Source organism: Chiloscyllium punctatum, chromosome 11 (genome assembly GCF_047496795.1).
Source record: "Chiloscyllium punctatum isolate Juve2018m chromosome 11, sChiPun1.3, whole genome shotgun sequence".
NCBI classification, from domain to species: Eukaryota; Metazoa; Chordata; class Chondrichthyes; order Orectolobiformes; family Hemiscylliidae; genus Chiloscyllium; species Chiloscyllium punctatum.
The window spans coordinates 45850995-45870124 of record NC_092749.1 but is presented as its reverse complement, the minus strand read 5'-3'; the positions used below and the strand labels follow the sequence as shown (position 1 = coordinate 45870124).

The 19130-nt window shown below is 36.9% G+C and overlaps 1 protein-coding gene across 5 annotated transcripts in view; it reads right to left on the bottom strand.

The window, feature by feature from the left end:
* Positions 1-1800: 1800 nt before the first annotated feature.
* rcor3 (REST corepressor 3) overlaps positions 1801-19130 on the bottom strand; it is a 65409-nt gene continuing 48079 nt past the window's right edge. For all 5 annotated transcript variants that reach the window (XM_072580738.1, XM_072580740.1, XM_072580736.1 and 2 more), the window contains 3 exons: positions 10219-10276; positions 5243-5487; positions 1801-3965 (listed from right to left, as the gene is read on the bottom strand). In XM_072580738.1, coding sequence (XP_072436839.1) covers positions 3648-3965; positions 5243-5487; positions 10219-10276 — 621 coding nt within the window. In that variant the 3' untranslated portion in view covers positions 1801-3647. The remainder of the gene's footprint in view (positions 3966-5242; positions 5488-10218; positions 10277-19130) is intronic.

The window sequence follows — 19130 nt, the reverse complement described above, 5'->3', positions numbered from 1 at the left end:
AAATATGATTACATGTAGTGAGGCGTAGGGTAGTAAGTTTGTGCCTGTTCCTGAATACAATGAAAGAAGCAATTCAGTGATTTAACCACATAAGAGTTTTTGTGAGTACATGTGGTGATTCTTGCCAGTTCAATCCATCTCATCAACACTTATTTTCTATGTATTTCATGAACTTCCCTTCATTCATCCACGATTGTCATCTTAATCCAGATTGCAGTGATGCATCTATCTCATAGTCACCATTCATTTAACAAGTGCTAATTGCCAGGTTATACATTACCAAAATATTCAGCTGCTGCTCTATTAAAAATTATTTATGTATATTTCTATTCACATGCTTTATTGTGGTCTCATCCTTGCTATTCTTAACTATGTTTTCTTGGATTTTGTAATGTATCCTGACATCTGTGTAACATTGCTTTGATTTTTTTTGTTAATACAATCCATACCTGAAATTTCCTTCTTGGATGTAACTCAGAAATTATATTGAAAATTGCAGCCAATTTGTAGACATCAAATTACACCCAAGTATCTTCCTAATCTCCGAATTTGGGCATAAATCAGCCTGAACAACCAGAAAACAATGTAATGCCAAATTGAAATATAATAGTCTCCCTCATTCATGCAAATCAGGTATAGCATGACTGACAGCCTCCAAATGGAAAAGCTTTCCAATTTTAAATGTTATAATTATTTTCCTATACAAATGCATTCAAAAATTAATCTGTCAATGGGATAGTGCTTCCATTTGAGAGTTGAGGGCTGCAAATAGAAATTTGTTTGGAAAGGTCAATTATGAATATAAAGTTTAAAAAGTCAAGAGCACCTGGGTCACATTGTCATTGAATATGTAATTAAGAGCCATAGAGATGTACAGCATGGAAACAGATCCTTTGGTCCAACTTGTTAATGCTGACCAGATATCCTAACCTAATCTAGTCCCGTTTACCAATATTCAAAATTTTGCAGTCTTTTAAGTGATTAGTTTGTGTCAAATTTACATGCTACACCCAAGTATTTTCCTAATTATCAGAAAGTGTCTGAACTTTATATGGGCAGAAAACATACTGCAAACCCATATCAATATATATCTCCCCATTCACACAAATCAAGCATAATTGACAATGTCCAGATGGAGAAACTTTCCAATTTTCCCAAATCTGAAATAACAAGTTGGTCATACAAGAAAAGGTTTTCCGTCATATTGTATTAATTATAGTTTAAAAGAGCAAGAGGGAATCTCATTGAAACATAAAACTTTGATGCACGTATTCCCTGGTCAGGGGTCCAGAATATATGGTCTCAGGATATATGAAAGGCTATTTTGGACTGGAATGAGGAGAAATTTCTTCACAGGGTGGTGAAAATGTGGATTTCTCTATTACACTAGGCTATGGAGGCCACGTCCCTGAATATATCTGAGAAACAGGTAAGATATCTAAAGACTAGAAGTGTCAAGAGAGTAGTATAGCATTGAGATAGAGAATCAACCACTACTATGTTCAATGTAATGTTGGTCCAAAAGCTTACTCCTGCTCCTATTTTGGAGGCCTTAATTTCTGTCCTTCTTGCACCTTGCTCTTGCATAAAGGTTCGTCACTCCAAGTACCAAATTAGACAGACTAAAGCAAAATTACAGAAATTAGAAAACATTTTGCCGTGCAATATTCAGTTGCAAATTTTCAGTTGCAGAATTAACTTTTTATGGAGCATAAGAGGTCCCAATATAAAGCAGTAAAGTCTATTTATAACAATGTGTTAACTGCAAACCTTTTAAAAACCTTATTAAACACAAAAAAATCATTTCCAGATAAAAGTTTAATACAGCAAAGGAGCAAGCACACAATTTCTCACACTAAAAATATTGCTTAAAAGTACATGCAGAAGGTCTGATTTAACAGATAAATAAGGAATCTGACTGTACATGCGCAGTTGTTACATATCCTATAAACTAAAACTAAAATAAGACAAAATTCATGACATTATATACAGTAAACTACTTTGAGGTTTTATAGGTTCTTCTTTGTGCTATCTTCTACAAATTACAGTATAATTTCATTTTAGTATTTTTAAACATCTTACACTGAAAAAGAATTAATGCATATCAATACAGTCTCAAGCCATTCTGGATGTAGGTTTGCTCGTTGAGCTGGAAGGTTCATTTTCGTCACCATACAAGGTAACATCATAAGTGAGCCTCCGGATGAAGCCATTTCTCAAGCCGTTTTTACTAAAAATTAACTATTTGAAAAATTCCCACACCCACTCCCTCTATTTCCCTACAGGGCACAATCTACATTTGCCTTTTTCTGGGAGAGAATGATTCTGCAGACTGACTTCTAATACATGATCATGGTTAATGGCCTTCTGCCAGCAGCCAACTGGAGGCACATTTCTAAAGTAAGGCAATTGTGCCTGGGCTACCCTGGCCACTTTCCCCTCACAGTAAGTATTCTATCATATTCAACTATTCAATCTACTGGCTAGACTGAAAACTAATAAAAGTTCATACTCAAAGGTGTACAGTAGTATCCAGTTATGGACACCTTTACAACTCAGACTCATGATCTCTTGGCTTGCGAATAACTGTTCAAGGACCTATTCTTGGCCATCAATTTCAATAATCTTAATAACATGGATTTGATAATGTGATGAATGTACCCTTAGTGATGTTCATTTCCCTGTGAACAGGACTCACTTCTTGTACCCTAGGAGGTAATTATTTTAATTTAAAAGAATTGCATTATTATGAGGTTAAAATATGTTTGCTACAAAAATACAGCAATTGCCACATCTTAGTAACTATTAATCATTTTATAAATACATTTTTTAAAATGTAGGCATAATGACAGATTTTGATTAGCTGAGATCAGATATTTAAATTTATTGTAATTTTGATCAACAGGAAGATTATCTGGAGTTATCCTAAACCAAGTGCACCTCTTTGGTATGAAAACCAATAAAATGCAGTAACTATCTCACTTTCAGCTATGTTATATTTTACAAAATTCAAATTATATGCAATAAATTGAAAACATCTAATAAATTAAAATTAATTTCTGTCTGACTGGATGTTTCAAATCAAAAGATTTATTTTGGAATTCAACTGAATTAAGTGCACTTCCTTGCGACCAGGTTTTTGACTTGTACAATGAGGAGTTGATGCTGTCAAATCCAAAAAGTTTTAACCATAAAAAATACAATTTCAAAAGACTGTATTTTATACAACACAATCTTTTATGTTTCCTGATGTTTTAATCTTTATTAACTGAATACTGTAATTTCAAATATAATAAATTAGTACAGGGCAATAAAACAAGGATTGTGGTGCACTAGCTTGCAAAAACAACTGCAAAAAACATTTTTCTTAAGTTCCTCAGGTGTCAATCTTATTGATTTTCATTTTCTGTACAAAAAGACATGGACAGACAATAAGTAATCTAATTTAAAATATTGTGTTGTCAGGATTTCAATTCACCCAAAATAAAGAACTCGCAGAGATGCAGTATGTCAAGACACAATTAGCTAGTGTTAAACATTCATCTTAGTTGGTGAATTTTGGGACATGTTGAAACATCTTTAATTAAACAAAGCCACACAAGCAAACTTTTCTGTTTTAGTTACGTCAAAAACAAAGAAAAATTAAGTCAATGTAAAGATGAAGGCTGTGATTCTGATTGAATTCCAATCAGCGATGGAGGCTGCTGCAGTACTGGCCTAGGGTTCAAGCGGGGTGGAATAGGGTTACTTGGGCGTATTAGTGGGGGTGGAGGTTGGTTAAGAGTTGGTCTTGGCTGTAAAAAACGAGTCTGTTGCTGGAGAGGAGGTGGCTGACGATGAAGAGCAGGAGCTGCAGGAAGCACTGGTCGAAGCAATGGTGGAGGCTGGTTTAAAGTAGCAACGCATGTAACAGCTACAGTAACTGGAGTTGGAGGTGCTGGGCCAGAAGCTGGAGGAGGTTGAACCTGTAAAAGAAATAAGGAGAAAAACTAGCCATAACTCACATGAAAACAAGTAGCCTTTAGATATCTAAATTAGAATAACTTGTGCCTACAACTTGGAAATATGCCATTAGTATACAGCACATGAAATGTTCAGATGTAACTGTATTAAGAAACTAATATATTTTTATTCATAAAAATTATATCAAGGTCCACAGTTTTTTTTCTATTGTTTTCTAGAAATCTCTATTTTCAAATTAGAGACCCGATGAGAACTTTTGCAGTGTTTTAACTTTTACATTGTTGAAGTGTAACCAGTAAAAAAATTCTTAGTTCATCTTCTGAAACTTGGAAGAGTGTCAGTCATAGCTTAACTGGTAACAGTTTCATCTCGGAGTCAAAAGGTTGTTGGTTCAAGTTCCACTTGAGCAAAAAATTAAAGCTGACATTCTAGTACAGAGATAGGGACAGCTCCATTTGTTAGATGACTTTTATTTAAATGAGATGTCAAATCAAGGCCACCTGCCTTTTCAGGTGAAGTTAAATGATTCCATTATATATTGATAAGGGTAGCTCAGACTCCCAGAAAAGGATTATCTCTGTGGCACAGCTGAGAAGAAAGGAAAATTCTGCCTGATTGACAGCTTATTAAAATATTATAAAGCTATATTTTTGTCTGTGATCTCTTCTGCAAAGGCTGAATGTTTATTTGGACAAGTTAAATTAGTATCAAATGCCTACTATTACCTGGTCTTTAAAATGTCTAGTTGACACTTTTATATGTTTGTAGATGCAGATTTTTATTTTATAAATAAAATTATAAATAAGTGCTTTTTAAGTAGTTCCTCACAGACCACTGTTTCAACAGACTATACACTGGGTAAATAGGCATGGAATTGTTTTGAGCTGACATGGAGGGTATGAGGGTCTTTTGGGGTTTGGATAGGAGGGCATGTAATTAGCATAGGGAAGGATCAGGGTGTAAGAGATGAGGTAAGAGAGCCTGAACAAAATAAAGAAATAAGTGAAACAAATTTCCAGAGAATCAAAACAGGTCTTTTAAACAGCCTGCGTTGGCATTCAGCTGCCATGGTGACCAATCCTGATCTGATTCTTGGACAGCGAACCTGACTTTATCTCACATATCCTGCGAGGCTAGAGCAAACATTTGGCCTGATGGGGCACATTCAATAAAGAAGTTCTACCAGCTGCCTTGGTAATCAAAACCCAGCCCTCAATATTTCTTTTTAAATGCTAAAGTACACTTATAATAGAAACAAAGGATGGGATGAAAAACTTACTACGTCCTCCTCTACATCTGGACTTTTTGCTGGAACAGAAATCAAGGTGGGCTTTCCTTCATCCCCCGATGTGGGAGACACTCCATTAGATTCTTGTGTTCCTTGTTCTGCCTCCCATTCCTGTAGGACTTCTTCAAGATTAAAACGACGTCTGTAGTTAACAAAAAAGTTCTTCACTTGTCCAACAGTCTTGTTTCCAATCACGTCTGCGATGGCTTGAAAGTCCTTTCCATATTTACGGACACCTGCAGTCACACAAGACATTTTTAGATTATGACTTCACCTCCTGATAGTGAAGCAGTAAGAGGGAAATATCTCTGAACATCGAAACACAAAATTAGAAAAATAGTAAATATAAGGCCATAAGATATAGGAGCAGAATTTGACCATTCAGGTCAGTGAGTCTGCTCTGCCATTTGATCATGGTCAATATGTTCCTCAACCTCATACCCCTGCCTTCTCCCTGTAATATATTTGACATATGGAGGGGTGAACAGAAAGACATAGGTGGAAGGTTGTGCTGTGTGCACATTGTGCTGGGTGTACAGTTTACGAAGTAAATTCACATGAATAATCTCCTGGACCTGTAATCCTTCACATTGGTAATTGGATAACAAGTACAAAAAGTTTTCTTCAATGTATCAAGGATCCCTATTTTAAATGAATCGCATTTAATTTCTGTTGCAGAGATAAATCATACATGTCAAAAACAGTAAAACCTCAGCGTTGCTAATGGAAAGGTCTATTTGTCTAAAAAGGATGTAGATTGGCTCAGCCGAACTAACACAATAGTCTCAGTAATCTTTATCACTGAGATTACAAAGTTTGAAATCCATATACTTGCAGTCCTGAAAGTTGGGTAAATTGCCTTATTAATGTACAAATCTTTAAGTGTATGTTGCAGCACTCTACGTTTAAGTGTACAGGGCATTCTAGTGTTGGAACATTTCAGCACGTGACTATTTTACCTATTTTTAAATCATCCAATGTCAGTGAAATAAGAATCCATAGTTTTAAAGATGCTCTAATTTTCCTGTGCCAATACAGGTTGGATATTTAGTGTTAATAATTTCTTGTGCATTGTGAATAATATACAGTATATAGAAGTCAGTTACGAAGAGGAGGATGGCTAATTTTCACAGTATTAGGCAAGGACTTTCAAAAGCTGACTGGGGACAGATGTTGGAAAATGGGAAGCCTTCAAAAATGAGATAATGAGAGTCCAGATACAGTATATTCCTGTTGGGGTGAAAGGAAAGGCTGGTAGGTATAGGGAATGCTGGATAACTAGAGAAATTGAGGGTTTGATTAAGAAAAAGACAGAAGAAATCGAGCGAATCCTTAGAATAGTACAAAGGCAGTAGGAGTATACTTAATAGGGAAATCAGGAGGGCTAAAAGGGGACATGAGATAGCTTTGGCAAACAGAGTTAAGGAGAATCCAAAGGGCTTTTACAAATACACTAAAAACAAAAGGGTAAGTAGGGAGAGAATAGGGCCCCTCAAAGATCAGCAAGGGAGCCCACGTGTGGAGCCATAGGAGATAGGGGAGATACTAAACGAATACTTTGCATCAGTGCTTACTATGGAGAAGGACATGGAAGATATAGAATATGGGGAAATAAATGGTGACATCTTGAAAAACATCCATATTACAGAGGTGGTGGTGCTGGATGTCTTGAAACGCATAAAAGTACATAAATCCCCAGGACCTGATCAGGTGTACCCTAGAACTCTGTGGAAAGTTAGGGAAGTGATTGTTGGGCACCATTCTGAGATATTATATTATCGATAGTCACAGTTGAGGTGCCGGAAGACTGGAGGTTGGCTAACGTGGTGGTAAGGAAAAGTCAGGGAAATATAGATCGGTGAACCTGACATCAGTGGTGGGCAAGTTGCTGGAGAGAATCCGGAGAGTCAGGATTTACATGTATTTGGAAAAGCAAGGACTGATTAGAGATAGTCAACGTGGCTTTGTGTGTGAGAAATCACGTCTCATGGACTTGACTGAGTTTTTTGAAGAAGTAACAAAGAGGATTGATGAGGGCAGAGCGGTAAACGTGATCCATTTGGACTTCATCTGTCATAATGATTGCTGCTGGGTCTACTGGTTTTCTGGATGTGAAAAGAGGAGGAATAGTTAGTAAGTTTGCTGATGACACCAAAATTGGAGGTGTAGCGGAGAGTGAAGAAGGTTATCTCAGATTACAACAGGATCTTGGTCAGATGGGCCAATGGGCTGAGTAGTGGCAGATGGAGTTTAATTTAGATATATGCGAGGTGCTACATTTTGGAAAACCAAATCAGAGCAGGATTTATACACTTAATGGTAAGGTCCTGGGAGTTGAACAAAGAGACCTTGGAGTGCAGGTTCATAGTTCCTTGAAAGTAGACTGGCAGGTAGATAGGATAGTGAAGGCGGCGTTTAGTATGCTTTCCTTTATTGGTCACAGCTTGAGTAAAGGAGTTTGAAGGTCATATTACGGCTGTACAGGACATTGGTTTGGCCACCTTTAGAATATGGCATGCAATTCTGGTCTCCTTCCTATTGGAAGGATGTTGTGAAACTTGAAAGTTCAGAAAACATTTACAAGGATGCTGCCAGGGATGGAGTTTTGAGCTATAGGGAAAAGCTGAACATACTGGGGTGTTCTCCCTGGAGTGTCGGAGGCTGAGGGCAGCCTTATAGAGGTTAATAAAATCATGAGGGGCATGGATAGGATAAATAGACAAAGAATTTTCTCTGGGGTGGGGGAGTCTAGAACTAGAGATTTAGGGTGAGAGGGGAAAGATATAAAAGGGACCTTAGGGGCTTTTTTTACACAGATGGTGGTGCGTGTATGGAATGAGCTGCCAGAGGAAGTGGTGAAGGCTGGTGAAATTATAGTATTTAAAAGGCATCTGGATGTGTATATGAATAGGAAGGGTTTAGAGGGATATGGGCCAAGTGCTGGCAAATGGGACTGGATTAGGTTAAGATAACAGGTCGACATGGACGAGTTAGACCGAAGGGTCTGTTTCCATGCTGTACATCTCTATAACTAATTAATGCTAATATTTTACTTATAACTTTAGGTTTCAAATTTTTGCAACAAGTTCAAGAATCAAAAACACTGGCTAAAGTGTTTTGGAGGAGTTACTCAGCCATAAAGTTTAAGGGAGCTAAATTAGCACACCTAATTTAATTAAAAGCATTTCTGGACTAAAGATGCAAACTTTGGTTTTATGATGATGTGCCAGTCAGGATCAGGAGCATACACAAATAGTGATGCAGGATGACCTGATTAAGAAATGAAAAGCATACAAACAATGCACAGAATAACTTAATGGGGAAGGCAATTGTCACATTGTCTGGTAGTTGCAAACCACATCAATTCACCACTGTAAACCTTTTATGCAGAATACACGCACATTCTTTACTGTTTCTGTAAAGATAATACCTCTGCGCTGCAATTATTGTACTGGAACACAATTATCAGCCCACTAGCGGCCATTATTCTGTGGCTTTTGCCTAAATACCACGGAGTTGTAACTAATAATGAAAACGTATGTAAACTGTGCTCACTTGAATCTTGCTGAAGAAGCATTTGGACTAACCAGTGTTGGCTCCCAGCAAGCAGAATAAAAGACACCTCTTGACTACTGCAATTGGACTGAGTGTTAAAATTTTATAACAGAGTATTTCTTGAACAGTTTATGATTAGGTCTATAAATGCTAAATCAACCTCTTAAATTCAAAATTGCTGTGTCTCCAAATCTCTGTTATAAAGCTGACCGCAAAAATTGTAACTCAGAAAGATAATAAAAGTTTAAGAAACTTAAGATTAAAAATAAAATTTCCAAAAATTAAAGAAATAGAACACACTCTTATAAATGGCCATTTCTTTGAAAAAAAAAATTAAGTAGCGTTGGAAAACTGCAAGTTGGACTCTGGCTTTTAACTCTTGGTTCAAATTCATTCACACGAGCTGGTGGAAGCAGTTTACAGAAATTGGAATTGGTCTCTGCTGGCTCAGGGCTGCAACAAAATAATGAATGTGGTACAATCTTAATCCAGAATGGAATGGGAAGAGGGCTCCCTAGCTCAGACATGCTCATAACTCAGCAATTGAAAATCTTATCTTGGAGGCCTCAGCATAGCTCTGTGGGAAACAGAAAAATATCAATAAAGTACTGTAGATTGTGAACTTCTGATGTCAAAGTTAAGCACAAAAACCCATGTGTTAGTCTACACGGGTTATCTTTAAATGGGTCACGGGTGCACCTGATTCAGCTGTCAGTGTAGATGTCTGGAGTGATTTTCTAGCATTGGCAAATGAAGCAAAATTTAAAGTGCTTGAATCCAGCTCCAATTTGAGACCAATTTCAGTGCCAAACTAATGTTTTAGTTAAAAAAAACCCTCCAAATTCCTGTCAAAAACAATTATGGATGTTGCAAGATTCTGATAATTTGCATAAATTTTGCTCACTAGAAAGACACGCAGAAAATAATGTTTAATGAATTCCTGCTTTTTTTGATTTAAAACTTCACTGAGGGATCAGGGATAGTGGGAAAAACATAGTAAAGGTAGACAACTGGCCTTGATCTGCCCAGGTGATGGAGGAGGCTCAACAGGCTGGGTGGCCTGCTCATGCACCTACTTCCAGTGCTTCTACAAGCTTAATTGTAATTGTGTTCCCCGTTGTAATGAATACTTGACATATCAGCAGAAGTTCATATGTGAGCCGAGGTTAATTTAAAAAGCAAATAAAGTAGTACTGATTATAAAATAAACAAGTTCTGAATTCCAGAAAAATATTCTCATTTTTATCCGAAGAGTGCTGTTGGCTAAAGAACATGTAGAAGCAGCTAAGTGTAATGTAAAATCCACCACGTTTAAGAGGCCTTGGGTTTTTTGTTTGATTACTTCATTAATACCCATAAGATGCCAAAGGAATAGGAACATTTGTGAAATCCCAGATTCAGATGAAGCTCACCTTGTACTGCAAGCAGCTGCTCCTCCGTTGTCCAGCGTGCATTGATTTTCTGAGTGGTCTGCAAATTGAACATGGGGAAATAAAAGTCAATTGTCTGGCATTAAGCTCCACAAATCAACAAACTTTAATATGTCTGAAATTACTTATTTGTCAAAAGTCTGTTGATCACGTGAGAAATTCAGAAAAATTGGAGTGTATTTTCTTGTTAATAAAGGTAATCAAGATCTGGAATCATCAAATAAATTGAATAAAACGAGGAAGGAAATGGACCCCACTACATTCCTTCTTCAGATGCACAAAAAGGCTCAAAAGCATTCAACAGCATGGCATTTTCTCCCCAAGGGCATCAAAACAGATTCAATCTCTTACTGGCCCAGTCAATTTTTACACCAATGTTCTGTTTGAAGAAAAGTATCTACATTTAAAGACAATACAGACTTCCTTCAAACAATGACCTGCTCTTTATTAATATTGGTACAACGAACAGTATTGTTAAATAAATCTCAAATCAATCATTTCCTCAAAAAAGAAAAAAAAAAATCAAGGAACTCGGGTAGCATTAAAATCCGGCGTTCTGCAGTTCTCTACAGCAGTCACAAGTTTGATCTTCACTGTTTGCTAAGAGAACTCATTTCAGCACAGAAACCATAACTGTGCCAAAGTCTCCAGTTAAGGAAACACGAGATTGGGGATTGGGATTAATGAAATAAAGGTGAGAAAAAAAAATTAGGCAGAGTTATGACCCAATTACTACAGATTAAGACCTATTGGTTGTCAAAACAACTGGGCTGAATTGAGAAGTAATCCACACTTGATACTCAAGTCTTGAATCTTAACGAAACAAGATGGAATAGGATGAGCTGAATACTGAATTATCCTAAACTCAACAGTCTCTGGGACCTGGTGTGTTATGGCAATGGTGTTGTGAGTGACGGTTGAGAGGTCTTGGATAATGGATACCTAACTGTTCTTCATGGGATATTTTTACTCCCCTGCCCCATAAGGAAATTAAAATAAGGCTAAAGCAAAATTATCTGTTTTAGTTTTTTCTGACTGTAGCTCTTTCCCCTATCATATTCACCCAGCCAGGATAGCCACAACTGCTTCCCTGTTTTGGCCATGAAGTTAAATACAATGTTGGATACGATTAGGTCATTGCAGGCTGTTATGTTAATTTAAAGCATGACCCCACTGATTTTCAGCAGGTGTCTTCTCACTTGCTACTCATTGAAACAGGAGGGACATTGTCAAATAACTTTCCTGGGTGATTTTAAATGTCTAGTTTATGCCAGGCAGAGTTAAACTTGGCCAGTATCTCGGCTTAGGTAGGGGATGAGCAATCAAATAAAATATGGAGTGGCCTAAAGGCGTTTCACAAAGTCCTTACACCAGTGGAAGAAAAAGCCATAGACATATCAATAAATACAATGAAGGTAAGTTCCCAGCAACATTCAAAACAAGACAAGAACATGCATTCACTTAGAATAAAAACAGAGCATAGAAAATTCTGCACCAATATCATCATCCTGCAGACAAACTTATTTATTCATCATGTACTTCAACAAACTTTTTAGTTGCCATATTGTACGAAAGTGATTTATAAATCCAATAAGGAATTCAGAAGAGAGTTATTAAAAATGGGATTTGCTACCAGAAAGAATAATTGATATAAAAGCATCAACGTATTTAAGTGAAAGCTTGGTAGTTACAAAGGAGAAAGGAACATAAGCATATACATTGTTGAGGTTCAATGGGAGGAAGCTGATGTGTAAGATAACCATTGGAATAAATTAGTTAGGGCAAATTCCCTGTATAGGTTCTGCAAATTTTCAGGAATGAAATGTTTTTATTTGCATGCTATAGTTACATACCAGATTTTGCTTGGTCTATTGTACCTCCTTTGTGAATTAATTTTTAAGCTGGTCACTATCTAGATGGGTGTCAACATATTTCATTTATTTGAAATTACATAAAACTTGGACTTCATGAGATTTGATAAATATACTGCAGAATGATCAAAAGTCAATAAAACTTGCCAATGGAATGTATTGCTCTATTAGTGTATTATGGGCATTTTAACTCATTTTTCCAGAAAAGTTTCATTTACACACACTAATGTAAAACCAATATTTTTCATGTAATGATTTACATAAAAATTAGATAATAAATTAATAATTATTTCATAATAACAATGTAAAATCCATTCTATCATAAGTCAACAGTCAACATGTTTGTACTCTACAAATGTGTTGCAATTGTCGATTCCATGATACCCCCCACCTCAGCATTGATATCTGTTTGATATTTAAAATGTAGTCTGTGTTGTCGGTTGACTTGAGTGGCAGTACCTGGGCAGCAAAGTGCATTACTCATAAAAAAATTGGAGTGAATACTTGTTGAGGTTTACTGCATAATGTCAAAAGACATTTCCCAGCCATGTGCTAGAGTGAATGTTGAAATCTGAAATACACACTGGGTGACTGTTGGAAACCAATACAGTATAGAAAATGCTAGAAGGTATACTATCAGCTAAGATATCTGAAACAGAATTTAGGATTAACAATATAGATAAAACAAAACTAAAAAGAATCTCAGTGAAAATATTAATTTTTGGAAGCTGACTGCCTGGCTGCCTCTTTAACAGAACTAATAATCAAAATCTATCTGTATTAGTAAGCACATGATCAAAATCTTTGTTTAAATTATTAATGTATCTTCATGTATCTTCACGTTATCCATACACTTCATTCTAGGCTTTTAAGACAGTTTTGAAAAAATCCTTAAATTTGAATAATAATTCAAGTATAGGAATATTGTTGAGAATCTGTCCAGAAAGTGTATCTTTAAAAATAGTAGCTTATTAATCAAATTCTCCCATTGGAAACAGAGATTTTTGCCTCCTGAAATAGCCTTTTCGATTACACATCCCAATTCTGGCAGAACAATGTTAGAAATAAAAATATTTTCCAAGACAGAAATTGATGCCCTTCTCTTTATTCACCCCCTTCAATTCAACAACAAGCAGTCAAGATACAGAAATCAATACAGACAGCCTATAAGGTTGTTTTTTTAAAAAATGATTTAATGAAAATACGCAAGCAGCTAACATACAGACAAATACTAATAAACCTCACAAACAAGCTTCTGGAGTACTTCCCATTTCCTTCCTTAACCAAACTGTATAACACCTTAACAAAATACTGGCACTTGCTCTATGCAGTAAATAATGCTTGCACAATGCTCAACAATAATGCTGCTGAAATCTGCTTGGAATAATTTATTAAGTCAAATCACCTAATATTCTGTACCTTATTTACATCATAATTGAGACAAGCTAAGTCTGATCAATAGGGGAATTGCATTTACCTCTGGCATCAAATTTCTTTACTGAGAGCAATATTGTGCATTTTTTGACTAATCCAGTTCTCATACAAAATACTTAGAACATTTGTACTTGGTTTACTACTTACAGCTGTATTTCAGGAGCATGCAAAATAATTTAGCACAAATACAATGAGTGATATCTTTCAGTCTCTGGATCGTTGGAATTCAGATGCAAAACTGAAGATGCCATTTGGGCATTTGTGGAAATCTTGATGTGTGGATATATGTGGAAATTTCCCAAGTTGTTTAAGCTCTCTGCTTTCTGTTTCCCTGACCCTCCATGAAGTGGAGACTTTGGACAGTTCTGCAGTACCTACCTGGGTAGCTGGCCAGAAGATGTTTGACAGATTAAAACCTAGAATAACATTTTGGTAATGACACTTGAGACCCCAGTCAATCCCTCAGGCCTCCATGCACTCCATGGCCCAAACTACTTCCTGATCATTGAACACTCCCTCAATCATACTTGAGGACCTGACTAAGCCCAGACACCACCGCACAGAATACTTGACCAGGACCCAATGTGATTGCTTCCCGGACCCACTCCCACCCTGACTCCACTACTACTAATGATCAGCTGACTGCACCCCCCCACCAACACATCTAATTACACAATAAATGACTACTCCTGATGTACTATTTCACCTACCCATTCACTTTAACAGTTAAACTGTACCTTTAAACTTACCACATGGCAGCTAGTGCCATTAAAAGAGATGTGTCCTGTCTCCTCCCCATCCCTCCAAGTCCCAACGGAGTTCCAAGGGACATTGCACAGTGCAAATCTTTGATAGCTGATATCTGATGATCCTGCAGAAATGGAGTATTTGTAAGCAGCATGGCAATCTGACAATCAATGCCATTTTTGGGAAGATCCAATCAATTAAATGTTTGTCCTACAGCAGTGGCAACTGGAAATTGTATTGTGAACCCATTGTGCTTGTTGTGTGCTTTGCACAATAAAGAATCCAGTGATATAGAATCATAGAAAGCTTACAGCGTAGAAGAACATTGGCTCATCTATATGTGCCAGCTCTGTGCAAAACAACTTATCTTGTTCTATTCTCTTGCCCTTCCCCACAACCTTGCAAACATTTTCTGCTCAGGTTTATCTGCATTTCTGTTTTGAAAGTACTGTTTGCATCTTCTGTCACTGGAGTGCATTCTAGACTCTAAACACTTGGTATGTAAAAATCTTATTCCTCATGGCACAGATAGCTTTTTTAACAATCATCTTAAATCTGGCACTTCACCCTTCTACCAACGGCAACAATTTTCCTCGATCTATTCTTGTCCTGATTTCATAATTTTTGAATACTTATCAAATCTCTTCTCCAAAGGAAAACAATTAGTTCCTCTAATTTACCAATGAACTGAAGTCCCTCATCTCTGGGCAAAAAGCACAAAGAAATGCAGAATGTGGAAATCAGAAACTAAAACAGAAACTGCTAGGAAAATTCAGCAGCTGGAGTTGCATTTGTGGAGGGGAAGTAGTCCAGTGACCCTACTTCAGAACTGAACTGAACTGAACAGTTCTGAAACACGGTCATGGACGCAAAACATTAACTCTGCTTTCTCTCCACAGATGCTGCCAAACCTGTTAATGTCTTCTCAACAATTTCTATTTTATCCCTCATCTATGGAACCTTTACATTTTTGTAACTCTTTTCTGCACCCCTCTCTAAAACCTTCACATCCTTCTAATACCATGGCTGCCAGAATTAGACACAGTAGTTCAACTAAGGTAAATCTGGAATTCTATAAAACTTAATTATACTGTCCTTGTTTTTGTTCTTTATGATTCTGTTTATAAAGACCATAATCCAGCACGCTTTTTAAACAGTTCCTCAACCTGCCTTGCCATCCAATTTATGCACAATAAAATAAATCTGTCTGTTTCTGTTTCATGTTTAGATTTGCCTCCCTTATTTTCAATTGCTTTTCTTCATTCTTCCTATCAAAAACGTACCACTTCACAACTCTACGCCAGATCTGCCCATTCCAACAGCCTAAGTCCTCGTGAGGTTTATCACAGTCATCCAACAGCTCGCAAAATTTCCAAATTTTGAAATTGTGCCCTAAACACGCAAAACTCAGTCATTAATATATATCATGAAAAATAGTGGTCTTATAATGAATGCTTCAGGAACCCCAATGGATACCTTCATTTAGTCTAAGAACAACTATTCCCCATGATTCACACTTTCCTGACAGCCTGGATGAAAAGTTGGTTGGGTGTCACTTTCCCTTTTATTTCATAGGCTTCAATCCTGCTGAGAAATCTATTATGTGACAATTTATCAAGTGTTATTTGAAGATCCACAAGCACCATGCCAGCCACTTACCCATAACAATCATCTCAGTTATTTCATCAAAACATTTAAATACTTAGTTAACCACAACTTACCTTTAACAAATCTCCCTGACTTGCACTAATTAATCCAGCTTTACCTAAGTGACTTTAATATGTGCCAGATTATCATTTCTGAAAGCTTTCCACCACCAAGATTAAACTGATGGGTCTGTAAAGATTGGAGTTATCCTTGCATCTTTTTGATTAAGGTTGTAAAATTGGTGTTTCTCTATTTCATTGGGAATTCATTGTTATGCCATCCTGTATCTAAGGAAGATTGGAAGAATATGGCCATTGCCTCTAATTCCCTCCATTCTCTTAGAATTCTCAAATGCATAACATCCAGTCCTGGTAACTTACCAATTTTTAAGGACAGCCAGACTTTCTAATACAGTCTATCAATTTTTCATATAGTACCTCAATGAACATCTCTTAGAGTAGGACTCAGACACCTGATAGTTCGTTCATAAAGACAGATGAAAAGTACTCATTTAGTTATTCAGTCACGTCATCTGCCGCCTCAGATTAATTTGCAGAAATACAAATCAAGATACTCTACCTGAAGATTGACAGATTATTTTAAAGGTGTTTATACCTTTCAGTTACATAATAAATTGTGCTTAGCTTCTCTGAATAAATTGTCACAATTCAAATTGTATGTCTAAATTTCAACTTACTCAATGAGACGCTTTAAGTTAGTTAAACTAATAAAACAAAAATGGAGAGCTAAGGATAGCAATTTTTGTGACAAGTAGGTTCTCTGGTTCCTTTTCCTTCCTAAGGGCATCACCGGTCTCTGGTACTTCTGCCAAAGCTCGTATCCCTCATATGGACCACAGTATTTTATTGCAGCACAGAAATTTCAGTCTAATCCTGTCCGTAGGCAAAGTCAGTATTTTCATGACTAGAGTTCTGGCTACCAATAAGGATGGGAAACCGAAAACTGAATTTGTGTAAACTGTAAAACTAAATTCCTCTTCCTTCTTTTCATCTGACCTTTGCACGGATTGGAAACACACATGAACTCTTACTGAGGTAGGGGTTGCCATCATGTGGACAATGGAAAATTCAATTTCCTTCTCTGCTATTTTTTCATGCACTGGAAGCTAAAAAATACTTGAGAGGTCATGACCAGTCAAGAAAGATAGCTGTCAGAATGTTTCTGATTCTTCAGCAATGTGTTAGATGTTTAAACACCTTCAAATGTCACTATTAGATGTCATGTAATGCAGATGTGTTTTAAATGAATAACTGATCATAGGACTCTGTCCTGTACAGGTAAATCAACCATTACATGGATTAGCATTGCGAAAATGCTGTGAGGTGTTAAGGAACTTTTCTCTTTCGCATGGATGAAATGCCATAATGCGTTCAAAATTGTAGGAGAATGTGATGGTGAACATCCACCTTCACGTTTTGGACTGAAGCTTAAATGTACAAACATTTTTGAACTTTGAAGAAAATTGCCCTGCTGTTAAACGTTAAGAAAATCTAACTACCAGCTCCATGCCATTGATTGACGGTAATCTTCTTTTGATATGGAACAAACACCATCTGTTTGTTTTGATAGCTTTTGCCATTATGAATACTTGACCAAGCCCCAAAAATGTAAGGCTACAGTGTTGATACAGCTGCTCAGGGATGTGAATAACAGTTAGAAGAGATTATTATGAGATAGTCATGATTTGATTGATACTCAAACTGATGGTTGTTTTGAGTCACACAACTCAATGGTCACTTATGGGAATAACCAACTTTTTTTCAAAGACAACTTATTTTCTCCAGCTATCCACTGTTTTTACGTGGATTGGGGACTGTTTTTACATGGATACTGGGTGAGAAGCAATGGAGGATGCAAGTGGTATATTGGGAGGTTGCAGCAGGATAAAGGGGTGGTTTGGCTGCATAAGAACGATACAAGATTCTGCCCTGTTGTCCCAGAGAACCAAGATGAGTGTTCCAATTAGCCTATTGTGGTATCCACACTTCTCCCAAAACTGCAAATGGAAACTGCAAACTGTATGAAAAAAAAAAGTCCTGAAGAAAGTCATGTGTCAGATGTGCTTTTTGGAAGCAACAAAAAGGGCTGACTCATATTTCACGAGTCCAGGAGGAAAATCTGGACCACAGTCTTTCATGGCAAGATCATTTTCTTCAAAACCTAACCAGGTCTACTCTCTTATTTCCAAACCCAGGGCTACTAATTGCTGTCTACCAAGATCAGTTATCTTTATACGGTCAGGATATTTAAACCCTGTACTATCACAAGAGGGTCTGTACTCAGCAAGTATTAAAAGAAGAGACATTTGATCAAAAGTTGAATTGTTAAGAAAAGGACAAGTCTCTTAACAGTCTCATACAATTTGTACAAACTGATATAATCAGGCCACAATAAATGCTAACATTGCTTCAGTCACAGCAATTCAGGTAAAACAAGAAATTAACAAATTCCTGCTGGAACATTAACTATCCCTTCACAGTTAACTTCAAGTATACTATTTTACTTAGAAATAACTCCCACTAATATAAAATTGGAGTGGATGTTATACATCAGGGAGAAAATTGTAAAAAAATAGTTAAAGGCTCAGACAAAACAGAGCTGACTCTTTGTTAGTTTCTTGCTGCAGTTAAACATGTTTGTATTGTGCTCATCAGAGTAATTAGCAAAAATATATGATTGGTAGTTAACTGCCACACTGTTTAAATTTCAAATCAGGCAGGTTGACTGATTGTTCAGGACATCACCCTCAGAAATAAATTAGTGAATGTCTGTTACCTACTTCATAGAGTTGAAACATGTGCAGTGTAGGTTATTCTTCTACTTCATGCCCAAAACCAGAGGGTGGTAAATGATCAAATTTCTGCCCCACCCATTAACTCCTCTTGTCATGCTCAAGAATTGACACTGGGGCATATAGCAACCCTAGCCTACACAAAATTGCAGACAGATCAGTGTGGGCATGAGGACGGCAAATACCCCATAAATGCAAAGGTCTGTAAAGAGTAGCCCTATATTTCAGTACTTCTCGATTTCTGGCCGCTTGCACAACCCCAGTTTTTTTTTTGCTTTACCTTTGGCTGTGCCTTCAACTGTCTGGAATCCCAGTTCTGGAAACCTTTTCCTTAACACTTTGTTTCCAATCCCCTCTTCTCCCCTAAAATGTTCGTCAAAACC